General features: G+C 36.2%; 1 protein-coding gene across 2 annotated transcripts in view; it reads right to left on the bottom strand.

The window, feature by feature from the left end:
- The window catches only part of LOC133517464 (proton-coupled amino acid transporter-like protein CG1139), a 53,518-nt gene that overhangs the window by 34,821 nt on the left and 5,044 nt on the right, over window positions 1-13,653 (bottom strand). The window contains exons 1-5 of one of the 2 annotated variants that reach the window (XM_061850798.1): window positions 12,187-12,417; window positions 6,797-6,901; window positions 3,671-3,821; window positions 3,095-3,216; window positions 408-492 (exon numbers count right to left, since the gene is read on the bottom strand). In XM_061850798.1, coding sequence (XP_061706782.1) covers window positions 408-492; window positions 3,095-3,216; window positions 3,671-3,763 — 300 coding nt within the window. In that variant the 5' untranslated portion in view covers window positions 3,764-3,821; window positions 6,797-6,901; window positions 12,187-12,417. Of the gene's footprint in view, window positions 1-407; window positions 493-3,094; window positions 3,217-3,670; window positions 3,822-6,796; window positions 6,902-12,186; window positions 12,418-13,653 lie in introns of those variants that run through there. The other variant, XM_061850797.1, reaches the window with a different exon arrangement.

Below are 13,653 nucleotides of genomic sequence, written 5' to 3'. Positions count from 1 at the left end.
CAACAGACCTAAACTATCCGTTATTTTCATAACGGTGAGATTGGCATGGTAACTGCAGCATTTACTGTTTCAACAATACGGTTTCGGCGTTAACGACGGAGCTACCACTGTCATTTCCCTTATAAACAACAACAACAAACCAACAAATTATTTAAGTATCGATCGATGTATTAATTTACTAATAAGTTTTGTTGTCATAGTTCAGTATAAAATAACGTGACACGTTGTAATAAACTTAGTGCTAACCATCAATTGTTTGTTAATCTGTTGCTATCGGTGGGAACCTATAATTGGCTCTTTGTTATTTACATATATAACTATTGTGCGATTGATAGCTGTTGCCTCCTTATAATAAAACCTCCTTTTCCAGAAATCAGGCTTTGATAATGTGTGATAAAATTACTTACATCCTTGAGTGAGGAGGCGATGAAAATTACGTACACACTCGTTCCACCCAAGCAAACCCCTGCCATAGCGAAGTCAGCAAAGTGTCTGTAAAACCAAATAATTATATGTAAATAATAACAGTTAAATGATTCAGGCACACTGCTGGGCTCCTCTCATGCGCGTAAGGGCTTGGCTTGGCCTATCGGCCCAATGCGGGCTTGGGACTTTACATCCATCTTTGAATTTCTTCGCAGATGTAAAGCCCGACCAGAAATATATGATCATTGTCAGAGGGCGCTGTTATTCTCATGTATAGGGTGACAGTTCAGTTTAGTATGAAAAATTTAGTTCCAATAAAATAACGCAATATGGCGCGTGATCATAATTTGGTCACGCTTTATGTAGGTTTCCTTACGATGTTTTCCTACTCGTTAGTCTACTCTACAAACTGAAAGTTATTATCAAAAAGAGGGGGAAAAGTAGACATTTTATGTTTCCCCAATATCTCAAAAAGTATCAATATTTAAGAAATCTAAATTAATATTATTAAAAAAGGAGGATATTTCCAATAGAAAAGTCTACACTTACATAACTGTATTTTCATTATTTGTACTTTTTATTCAACGCTGAAAATAGGTATCCGCCCGTGATTTTGGGTATGGGCTCGCCGCTTCAAAAGCAAGTACGTCACATTGAATATTTTTTTAAAGGTATTAATTGTCTATGTACAATTTTTAATAAGTTATGGCGCATTTTGAACACTTAAGAGAATCTATTACCGTTAGAAAAACTACTTAAAGATTATCTTTCAAAAAGTGAGGAAATTGTTATTTAACAAAATTTTCTCGAACTTCTTTCTTAATTGTAAACAAAAAAATATATAAAAATAAATATTTAAATTATTTTTGCTTCGTGTTAGACTTCTTATATGTATATATGCTAAACAAGATCACGTTATAAATTTTTTGAAATAATTAATTTTATTAAAGTTTGGTTATAATATATTTCTATATTTTACCATTGTACCTACCTTGATTTTTAATCTATTGTTAGTTTTTACCATTACGCTTAAATCTATTTTAAACAAAGTATTATTATATTTTATGACGTGGTCTTGTTAAGTACGTATATAAGAAGGGCTTCACGAAGCGAAATATATTAACGCCAAACATAAAAAAAAAATAGATTTACAATAAACACAAAAGTTGGAGAAAAATGTGCTACTTAATAATTGCCTAACTTGATGAAAAAATAACTTAGATGAAAAAATAAATTTCTAAGAGTATAACATTTTATGATATGTTTAAAATACACCATATTTGTTCCAAAATAATATTTAATATCACGTACTTGCTTTTTCACGCCGAACACGTATCCCGAAAATGAGACGCGGAGGGCTATGTTCAGCGTTGAATAAAAAGTATAAATAATGGACATACAGTTCTGCAAGTGAATATTTACTTAAATATTAATACTTTTTGAAAAAAGAAAGGAAATGTTTTCTTTTTTCCGCCTTTTTTGCTACATTTTTTGAATTTTTTGTGTGTTGATAAACGCTTCGAATATATTTTTCTATACGAGCGGCCAAGTGCGAGTCGGACTCGCCCATGAAGGGTTCCGTACCATTTATGACGTATTAATAGTTTCAACATTCTGTTATTTTAGAAGTTACAGGGGACACACACACACACACACACATTTTACCACTTTGGAAGTGTCTCTCGCGCAAACTGTTCAGTTTAGAAAAAAATTATATTAGAAACCTCAATATCATTTTTCAAGATCTATCCATAGATACTCCACACGTATGGGTTTGATGAAAAAAAAAATTGAGTGTCAGTTCTAAGTATGGAGAACCCCAAAATTTGTTTTTTTTTCTATTTTTGTGTGAAAATCTTAATGCGGTTTACAGAATACATCTACTTACCAAGTTTCAACAGTATAGTTCTTATAGTTTCGGAAAAAAGTGGCTGTGACATAAACGGACAGACAAACGGACATAACGAATCCATAAGGGTTCCGTTTTTTGCCAGTTGGCTACGGAACCCTAACAATAGTAAATGACCACCAAAATTTTAATTTCGTTTCTGTAACGGTCACAGTTCTAATCTAACCTAACGCACTTTTCTAGTAGCATTATGTTTCTGTAAGGGTCGCAGTTCTAACCTAAACTAACCCACTTTTCTAGTAGCATTTCTTTTCTGTAATGGTCGCAGTTCTAACCTAACCTAACCCATTTTACTTTATTTGGTAATACGTATAAATTTTTAATCATAGTGGTTTATTTACTTAGATGAAAATATCAATAATAATTTTGTCTTCACGATTTGGTGATCATTAATTATATTTGGTGGTCATTGAACAGCTGATGCTTTTGTAATTTTCGCCCTTATTTTTTTGGTGTTTAGTAATGTTTTTTGGTAAGAGCGATTTTTTATTGAGGGTGTCTAAGTTTTTTTTTTTGGTGGTCATTACAGTAGTAGCCGCTGTTCACGACCCAAATTTGTTTCTAAAAAAAAATCTGTGCAGTTCACAACTAAAGCACATTGAACAAATGGTAAAGTAAATAAAAGCCATGCGTATTAAGCGATAAGATGTCCTTTATAACGGATAAAATCCATTTAAGGGTTACGTTTGTGTATGGAATTGACTAATTAAGAAAGAAATATGAGTCGCGGAATCAGATTATTTACAAATGTTGTCTCACCTTATATGTGTAGAAAATCTCCTAATCATCTTTGGACCATGTTTAAAAGCTTTTTCACACGTCTCGGCGTAGCTCAACGAAGCTACTCTGCTTTCTTCACACAGTGCTCGTGACGTAGATACCTTTAAATTATATATGTTAGAATAAAAATAACTACTTAGTCAGAAAAACAACTGACTGACGTCAAGTTAACTACCGAAACATAAAACATTTTTCTTTTCTATAAATTGTACCTTGACGCAATCCGCGCGTAACAAGGAGACATTTCTCTAACAGGGGTTAATCCATATATCCTTCCTGTAGACCTCGCGTTAAGCTTAGAAAATGTTAAAGTGATAAATAATTAGTTCGTTGACTGGTTATTACCGTGAACTCACAACGGTCTTAGGCACAATAGATCCTATTGGTGTTTAATTAAAATGAATACTAAAACTAGGTACACAAAAAATCTGTTTTAATTATAGAATTTGATGACAAAATATCACGAGATGCGGTTAAGAATGCGACTTGTATAGGAGAACATCCGGACATACACAGGATAAGATGATATGATGAATACGACTATACTATACTCACTAATATGTGGACGCAGTGTGTAGCGATAAGTGCGACTAGGGCTGTGCCGAAGACGCCGGGAATTATGCCAATGTGTTTAAATGCGGCCGGCATCGCCAGCAGCCCTGAGCCCAGCGAGGACTTTAGAAGATGGAAGAAAGATCCAACAGTCCTGTAAAATAGATGATTGGTAACTTAGAATTGTCATCTGGCCTTCCTTGATAGCGTTCCGCCACAGTTCCCTGTTTTTTGCGATTTTCTACCTGATAGTAAATGAGGTCAGGTCTCGCTACGAACGAAACTACGAACATGTTATGCTATTTCAGTCAGTCTTAGTACAACAAGTACTGAGCTTCACTGAAGTAGGTTGACAAACACAAACGTTTCCGAGAAAATACGATGGCAAAGGATTATTCGCTGCATCTGTACAGTACCCCTTTTTAAATATTATTACGATGCCTCTCCACTTTTGCAGCTACTAAGCTGAACTCATATCTAAAGTTAATAGATAGACAAATTCATCAATCAAAATTCTACTTCAGGCTAGGTACTTTATATGTGCGTGCTTTGCGTCTATAGTTCGTGTCATTCACGATAATATGCCAATAGGAGTAAAAGCACATGTTTTCGTGAATGACACGATCTATATAAGATTACGTAGGCGTAGCTGCGTTGGGGAATACACGTGTATTCTAAAAGTGGTTTACCTTGCCTTATCAAAGAAATGTTTCTTCCCACGTGAGTAAAATGAACATAATTTTGAAACTCGGCACGTAACCAAAATTTGTCTTCCATAACGCCTTCAGGACATACGTAAGTTATTTACATAGGTCACTCTGTTCTTAGGATGGGCTCTTTAGAAATCACATAACATAAAGAGATAATTTGTATAATTATGATTGATTTTGATTTTGATTTTTTTTTTATTTTAAAATGAAGCATATAAGTATTGTACGACTGTTTGCAGTTACTTACTTACTTACTTACTACTGTGGCGCAGCGACCCAAAGTCGATCTTGGCCTCCGACACCAATGAACGCCATGCTTCTCTGTCCAAAACCGTTTCCGTCCAGTCGACGACGCCGAGTTCGCTAAGGTCTTTTTGCACTTCATCTCTCCTGCTGTCATTTGGACCTCCAGAGTACGCCCTCCTTCTCTCCTCTTTTCTCCTTTTTTCCTCTTGCAGTTAGTAGTACTAATTTAATCGCTTTCATACTTAATGTACGGATGGTCATAGAGAAGCATTTCATATAATCTACGTCAATATTATACATGTTATGGGTAATGTTAGAAGTATACTAGTGTATAATAGTGTTTCATCTTTAAGATTAGTTACTAAAATTTTATTATTCTTTGCCACGTCATAGTCCCGCATATTCGTTGCGCTTAGGGTTTCTGGTTTCGCGAGCTTTTTTATTTCTCGAGGCACGGGAATTCTTGAGCAGGATTTCTCGAGTTTCTCGAGTATTTTGAAAAAAATTGAAAGTTTCAATAAAACCCATGTTATTTTAAATTCTTTCATAATATGAATAATCAAACAAACATTAAATTTTTTGTTACTATAAATTGCACTTAATAATCAATAATTCAATAACCAGCAAAAAACTATTGGTGCAGGCGTACGTGCCGGCTATGCGATATGCTATAGTGTATTTCTTTACATATTTAACAAAATGTTATCAAACCACAATATCTGGGGGCACGGTAGTGCTCCGCATAGACTAGCCAAGTGAAACACAAGGGCACTACCTACCTTTTCTCGAAGCGCTTCGTCGTTGGACTATAGCAAATAAACAAAATTCTGGGGATATGATGTTATTAGTGGAGTTATTAAACATAGAAAGTTTCAATTCCATAGCTCTTATATTTTCAATATTATTGATATCTAAAAAAAAACGATTTCATCACACATTCACTACGAAATACTCAGCGAAACGGCCAAGCCACATAATTTTGTCTAAGGTGTAGAGTTTGTGAAGTTAGGGCTTGTAATGTTAGATAGAAGCTTGTCTCTATAACTTTTTGACAGGGTAAGCCTTATGGTTTAGGCAAAAGTCAATTAATTGAACTTGACGTGACAAATTTAAAGAAGTTTTAGTATGTAATATTAATACTTACTTAACCTAACAATAAAGCTGCTAAAATCTCGAGGCATTGAGATTTTTTCCCCGTCTCGACGAAGGACAAATTTCTCGCCTCGAGGATTCTCGAGCAGAAACACTAGTTGCACTTGATCCCGTAGTTGAGGACATTTGTATACTTGTACAAACTTTTTCCATTTATATCCACCTACATCGCAACTAGAATTTTTGGATTTGGACAGAACATAATGGTAACAAGATATTTGTATGCCGTATTTTCCTTTCAAAGTTTTTTTGTTTCCTATTTATTTTTAATCTTGTGTTTGGAAATAAAATGTTGTTGAGGAAATATTGTTTCGTTTCTTTTTTTTATGTTTCACGAGAAAGTATTGTCACGTTTCAGATTTTATTCTTATTTTGTTTCAATTATTTTTCTTACGTGATGTCAGACTGATTCGTTTCTTACTAAATAATAAATACATAAGTACAATATAACTAGGTGACTCCATTTGACCTGTTTTGTCCGTAAGCTAGTTACAATACACATCTTTGTTACCATACAGGGTGTAACAAAAAGGGTTATTCCCACTAGTTACCTCTAAGTTGTTAACAGTGGTAACTACTGGGAATTTGTTTCCCACCTTTTACCACTGGTAACTACTGGGAAAAAAATCCCTGTAATTACTACCAACTCGGTTCGGTGGTGGTGGTAACAACTTGGTGGTAACTAGTGGGGATACGTACAAGGCCGGGCATATTCAGTATCGTGTTCGGATCAGGAAAAAGTAGACGAATTTTTTTACACAGAAAAATTAACTCCTTCGTATGGAGGGTTAGCCGACTCGAACGATCGATGGATTTTTTTCTCATCCAAATTTAGTTCTTCTACTTTTCCTATTCAGAAAACGATATCGGATATCGATACCTTTTGCTTTTGCGGATAAGCCGGATTTTGTTAGACCTTGTTGAAATAAGGATATGTGTTCCGATATATTTGGCTACTTTAGCCGTCGCTATCTATTTGATACCTACTGAATACGTGTATGTGTTAGTATTTAGTACTTACGAAGTAGGGTGAGTTACATTTCTGTGCGCAAACGGGTCATATTTGCTGTCTCTTCCCAACTGGTCCTCTCGTGCCAATGTGATTGTCGACCGAGTCTGGTATTCACTATAACAAGAAAAACGATATTTAATGAAAAAAAAATGAAAATGACAATTATGTTTTACACTAAACTCTAACTTTAATAAATAATCAGGATTTTGCGAGTCCGTCTGGGAAATCATTCCTGCTACTACTCTAAATCTATCCTCCGCCCTGTCACTGACCCAATCCTTCAACCTCACAGCACATCAACCCCTGATCACTGAAACCCTTGACCCTAAACCACCAAACCTTCAACCGCCATTCCTCGACCCCTCAACCCCAGACCATTTAAATCCTAATCCTTACCCCCAATTCCTCAACTTCCAACCCCCGACTACTCATCTCCTACCCCCGATTCCTCAACTCCCAAGCCCTCAGTCCCCGACCCATCAACTCACCGCCTCCTCAACCCCGTAACCTCTCAAACCCTGACTCAAGCCCCAACCTCAGACCCCCGTCTACCTTCACCACCACCGTCACATCTCACAAACCTCTCACACCTACCCCTCACCTCTTGTATCCAACATTACCTGCATACGAAATAATAATATATCCAATAATAAGAGGGAAGATCCACATATCACCCGTTGTCTTCATAATCAGTAAGTAGGCTTACCACGAGTTTGACATTGACATATTAGCTAGCGTAACTTACTATGCATCTCGCTCGTACTGGCATCCTATTAGTGCGAGCGAGATGTATAGAAAGTAAGTTACGAATACGTCAGCTAATATGAAGAGTCAAACTCGTGTGTTGTACTACCTCAAATTGGTATTTTGCAGCAGGAAAATGCTTGAGTTGCTTCAAAATACAGTCGAATCACTAGTTCTCTCAATTCCTCGTGGATTACATCATCAGATCAGAACTAAAAATATTATTGGACCACCTTGGAGTTAACTCCTTTCATACAAAAAAAGAATTACTCAAATCGGACTACGGGTGTTGTAGTAATCGGTGAACATACTACATTAAAAAAAAACATCATCATTATCATCAAAAACTGATCATCATCACGTGTACTTCATCAAATTAATGTTTCTTGAGAGAAAATGCTCGATTTGCTTAAGAAAACAAATCACCATACACGTGCCTAAAAAAATGAGGAGTTCCCTCAATTCCTTATGGATCCCATCATTAGATCAGAACCAAATTAAAATGGGACCAACTTGGAAGTAACTCCTTAAAAAAAAAAGAATGACTCAAATATGACCATAGGTGTCGGCGTAATAGGTGAACGTACATAAAAAAATAGTCGTAACCGAATACAAAACCTCCTCCTTCTATGAAATTGAAGTCGGTTAAAAATCACCTCCCAGATGCCATCCGAATGACCTTCAATTTTTTTTCATAAATTGGTCACGCACAGAATTTGAAACATTTTCTTTTTGTGCCCGATAGTTAACAGCTTGTATGCAGATAAATGATTTTATCATACAGGACCGTAGAGAAAGAGTACCCGGGATTAAATCAGAAAATAAGGCTTATATTTCTTAATTTTAGTATATCAATAGAAGAGACGTGTATCTGATTGTTATGTGTGAGCCAGCTATATTTAGGGCTTAAGATAAACATATTCTCATTCTCACCTACATGTTGATAAAAACAACGATAACATAATAAATTATTTTGAATGTAAAGGTGCTATTTAGATAACAGAGAAGGTTTGTTTGACTTGATTAAATTGTAAGTCCGGACAAGGCCATTGTATGGTACCTTTTATAGAAAGCGACGCCGCCGACAGATATCAACTTTAATTATGCAGTTTAAATGCAACAGTTAAGGTGACATCGCAGGATAACTGCAGCAGCATTGCCGACCGGTCTGGCCTAGTGGGCACTGACCCTGCCTATGAAGCCAATGGTTCCGGGTTCAAATCCTGGTAAGGGCATTTATTTATGTGATGAGCATAGATATTTGTTTCTGAGTCGAGACTGTATGTATTATATATATCGTTGTCTAAGTACCTACAACACAAGCGTTAATTGAGCTTTCTGTGGGACTTGGTCAATTTGTGTAATAATGTCCTTTTAATATTCATTTATTATTTTAATTATTACTGTTGCAACGTTTGTGCTGATGCATTGATGCGAGCGATATTGCTCGTTCGAAAACAATATGTGATAATGCTTTTTAAAATTAAATCAACATTTTGTGAATTCTTCTGTTTTCGTGCAATGAAGTTTTAAATATACGGTTCGTAAGTTTTAATTATATAATTTTTAAGAAAAAAAAAACCGACTTCATTGAGGGAGACCGGTGAAAGAACGATTATTGTTGATTTGAGATTTCATACAATGAAATTAAAAAGACAGCGTCCTACGCCTAATTATGTAGAAAAGGAGGTAACATGTTTTTTTTATGCCACTGCACCCACCTTGACACATTTCAGATTTGCCCTATGGTTAACTGCTAAAATACCTACCCGCAATAGGGTATTCGACTGTATTTAAGATAAATTATTTCAAACCATGCATGAAATAAAGCACCAGATAATTATTAAAAAAACTAAATAGGATAGAAATATAAAAATGTGCCTTGAAAACCTAACTGCTTGGCAAAGAGAACAAATTGCCAAACGTGAACTATGCATCATTGAAGAGTTCCGTTCTGTTCATCATCAGCAATTCCACTTCATCAAATGTCACTTCTACAAATGTAAATACTTGATTTGTTAATGAAAATACTAATCACTGTATATAATTATAAATATAAATATAAGAGAATAGAGACTGCACGATCCCACAGTCAAACCGTGTAAACTGTTTTGTGGGACTCCGTACCTGTTTGAGATGTATGATTTTATGTTAATAATAAATAAATAATAATAAAAATAATAATATATGCCTTTAACATTTGAGGAGTTCCCTCGAGTCCTCATGGACCCCATCGTCAGAACTCGAACTTGACAAAAATTTGTCTTGAAAATCTAATTTGCTTAACAAACACAGCGAAGAGGACAAATCGCCAAACGTGTTCTATGCGTCGTTGAAGAGTACCATTCTGATCATCATCAGCAGTTCCACTTCATCAAATGTCACTTTTTTAAATGTAAATGCTTGATTTGTCAAAGAAAATACAAAAATCACTATATGTATGCCTTTCATATTTGAAGAGTTCCCTCGATTCCTCATGGATCCCATCATCAGAACTGAGTTTTGACAAAAACGAGACCAATCTGTAAATATATACATTCAAACAAAAAAATAATTTTCAAAATCGGTTCAGAGATGACGGAGTGATGGAGTAACAAACATTAAAAAAAAAACAAAATAATAAAAAAAAACATACAACCGAATTGATAACCTCCTCTTTTGAAATCTTGAAGTCGGTTAAAAATGTAAGGTTTAAAATTGAATACCTTGACTGTACCCATGTAGTTTTACTACAATCTCTGCTCTATATTGATATCTTTTTAGATATTTGGGATTTAATGTTACAAGATTTCAACTTCTTAATCATCAATCATGGAACATTTAAAAGAAAATTCGGAGTGTTTTTGATATTTCACCGACACCAGTAAAATTTCAACCGCTTTAAAAGTTTAATGTCCAATTAGTCCTTTATGTTTTCTTTGTATTTAATAAAAGCTACTGCAATTGGTTTCAATATTATTAACCAATAAAAACTGGTTTTTTGCTCCAGTCAAATGAATGGCGCCATGCCATTCATTTTCAAAATAACAAATATCAGTGAAAAATTAAACTTAAGCAGCTCTTTGGTTCTTGTTTATGGTAAATGTTGCCAGCGATTAAAAACGGATTCCATTACTGGTGCCTGTTCCATTATACGGGTGTAGGAAAAATATTGTATGCAACGTTGTATAAGTAGGTCAAAGAATGCTCGTGGCGTATTCCTTTACAATGTTCGCCTACGCCTTCGGCTCCGGCTCACATTGTAACTCACGCCACTTGCCTTTTTTGACCCTTCTTATACAACTGTTGCATAAAATACTATTACTGATAGTTGTCATTTTTAAATAATTCAATAATAATTATTTCGTATTGATGTTTTGATATTTTGTATGACATTTTGTAATTCATCTTTTATTATAGTTTATAGAATTGACGCATGTTAGATTAAGTATTAGATATAGTCAATATTCAGACACAATTGTAATATTGTTAATGAATAAATAATAATAATAATAGTTTACTATATATTCAGCCCGTAAATTATTGCAGGTGACTAAATAAACACCTGTATTTTGGGCTGTTTACACATTGATTAGTGTTTATTGCAAGTTAATACGTCTGCCACTTAACGCAAGAGTCAAATTTGCTATGAAATGATGACATGACTTACGTCAAATTAGGTCCACTAACTAAATACTACATAACAGGTGGCATGAGTGATATATAAAGGAATTTCATACTGCCTACACACCTAGGACTGTAAAGCAACCTTATTTTATTTTTTAACGTCAAATTGTGACACAACGTCTTGGTATCCAACCATCAACTAGCTTCAGTTAGCTTGGAACGGTGATTTGTTGTGCATATTTGTTGCTAAGCAACGGCGGTGGCGCGGCGCATGGCGCTGGCGCGCCGACTTACGCGCGTAAGGTTGTACACCGCTGGTAGAGTGGCGAGCCGAGTAGGTCGCCACAAAACAAATTGACTACAATTTTTTGTTTTAATTGCAAGTTTGAGAAAAGCACTATACTTATCTCGGCGAGAAACGGGGTTGCCGGCCGCGTATCTCTATCCAGCTTCGCTAAGCTCAGCCGTATATATCTACTGGGCCTGACACCCAACGTTTCCCGGCCTCTATAGTAATGTACTATTTCCTAATATTTGTAATTTACATGAGATAAATCAGTCCGGTCAGTCGGATGATCCTTGGAGAAACCTGCTAGAAAGTGCTCTATGGTTTTAAGTTCTTTTTGGTTTACAGTTGTAGCGTCTCCTTTTACTGACAACGTCGTGTCACAAAATTGTAACAGATACCGTTAGTAAGTTGCAGTACATCATCGCGCTTACGGAACTCCGTTTGTCAATTACTATATACACAATTTCTAACCAACTCACAGTGGACTTCGGTTCCTAGCCATAACACCCACCTGCAGTAGCAGCATGGTTTAATTTTTATCGTTTGTCACTATTCCCGTCACTTTCGCACTTATATACTTGTTACAGGTATGGTGACAAATGATAAAGAGTCGACCATCTTAGCCCTACTGGAGAGAGTACTCGGTTCCGTTTCTATCTTCTCACACAGTTTTCGTTTGAACAATAAACATGTACAGTTTTACCTATCGTATCCGATATCGGTTCGAGCAATATCAAAACGCTTTTAAGGTGGTTCTCACATTGGATGCCGATACGCACGCCGCTGCGGTGTTCGGGTGGGACATCATCATCATATCAGCTTTTTATCGCCCACTGCTGAGCATAGACCTCTCTTCGAGTACGCCATTTATCCCAGTCCTCAGCCAATCTCATCCAGAAGTGACCCACAATCTTCCGAATGTCGTTCACCCAACGAGCTAACAGACGCCAGGACTCCTTTCGTCTGAAAGCGGCCACCATTCCATTAACATTTTGGCCCAGATGACGTAAGTAGAAAGACGTAGGTATGTCTATCTACTTACGTCACGCACACCCGGGGCCCATTTCTCGAACGGTATTAGACTAATATCATTAGTCCACAAACAGTCAAATCATATGGGTTACCAGGGAAACACACTAATAATATTTAGACTCATACGGAAATGGGTCCCAGAGCGGCGTGCCGAACAGCCTCAGTGTGATGTGAGTGGGGCGGCACTCCTCCTTTTGGCTTTTCCCGGCTCAGCATTGCTCTGAGCAATTATTAGGGTTGGCACAACTTGACATCCCTATACGTGCATGACCACAGATAAGATAATGACTTGAATTTTGACAACCCTAATTGGCCGAAAGGGATAGTGCCGTATGTCAAACTTCGGATTTGTACGAAGTGTCATTTCTGTATGGTAGTATTATTATTATTCTGTGAGCACGTGAATGCTCAATCTAGTAAAGGAGACATTCGGATGTCAACTGCAGCTGCATTACTGTTGCTACGTTATACTGTTGCGGCGGCTCCACCGCTGTATTTATCAATATCCTTAATAAATGAATGACTTAATTAATGAGTTAGGTACCTACTTATTCTGTTTCTTTTTTGTTTAGTATCTGCTACTACTACTGTTTCTGTTTAGTCGCGATTGTGACGTGTAATCCGGCATTAGTTGAATTGATTGTAATAAAGAGGTAAAGTCTAAGCAAAAGTTTCTTTGTTTGACATCCAAAACAGATGGCGCTGTACTTCGCCATATGTTTTTTGGTCATTGAATTGTGAAACGTCAACTTTTGACAATCACAGTCACCGCAAAATGTATGAAGCTGTACAGCGCCATCTCGTTTACCTATCCAATTCGGAGCACGAAATTGTCTTAGATTTTACACGTCTTAATCAATGTATCTTTTGTTTTTACCAAGGATATTGACAGATACCTACAGCCAGTAGCAGCAACGCCGTGACAATAATGTCGCAACAGTAATGTAGCTGTCCGAAATGCAGTTAATCCGAATGTCACCTTAAGTAATTTGTGCCGCGTTGTCAGCTCATTACAGGCTGATTGTGAGATTCAACGCAATGAAAAGATAAAATTATTACGGTGATGTTCATTTGTACAATTGGATTTCGGTAATGTTTGATGAGTCTCTCGGATTTTCTATTCTGAACTTTTTGATGCCACAGCAGTTTTTTCAGAAACGGTCTAATGATATCAAACCATTTCTAAAGCAAATGC

The sequence above is a fragment of the Cydia pomonella genome, chromosome 4, assembly GCF_033807575.1.
Source record: "Cydia pomonella isolate Wapato2018A chromosome 4, ilCydPomo1, whole genome shotgun sequence".
Lineage (NCBI taxonomy): Eukaryota > Metazoa > Arthropoda > Insecta > Lepidoptera > Tortricidae > Cydia > Cydia pomonella.
Note: the sequence above shows the minus strand (reverse complement) of the source record. Positions and strands in the feature narration are given on the sequence as shown.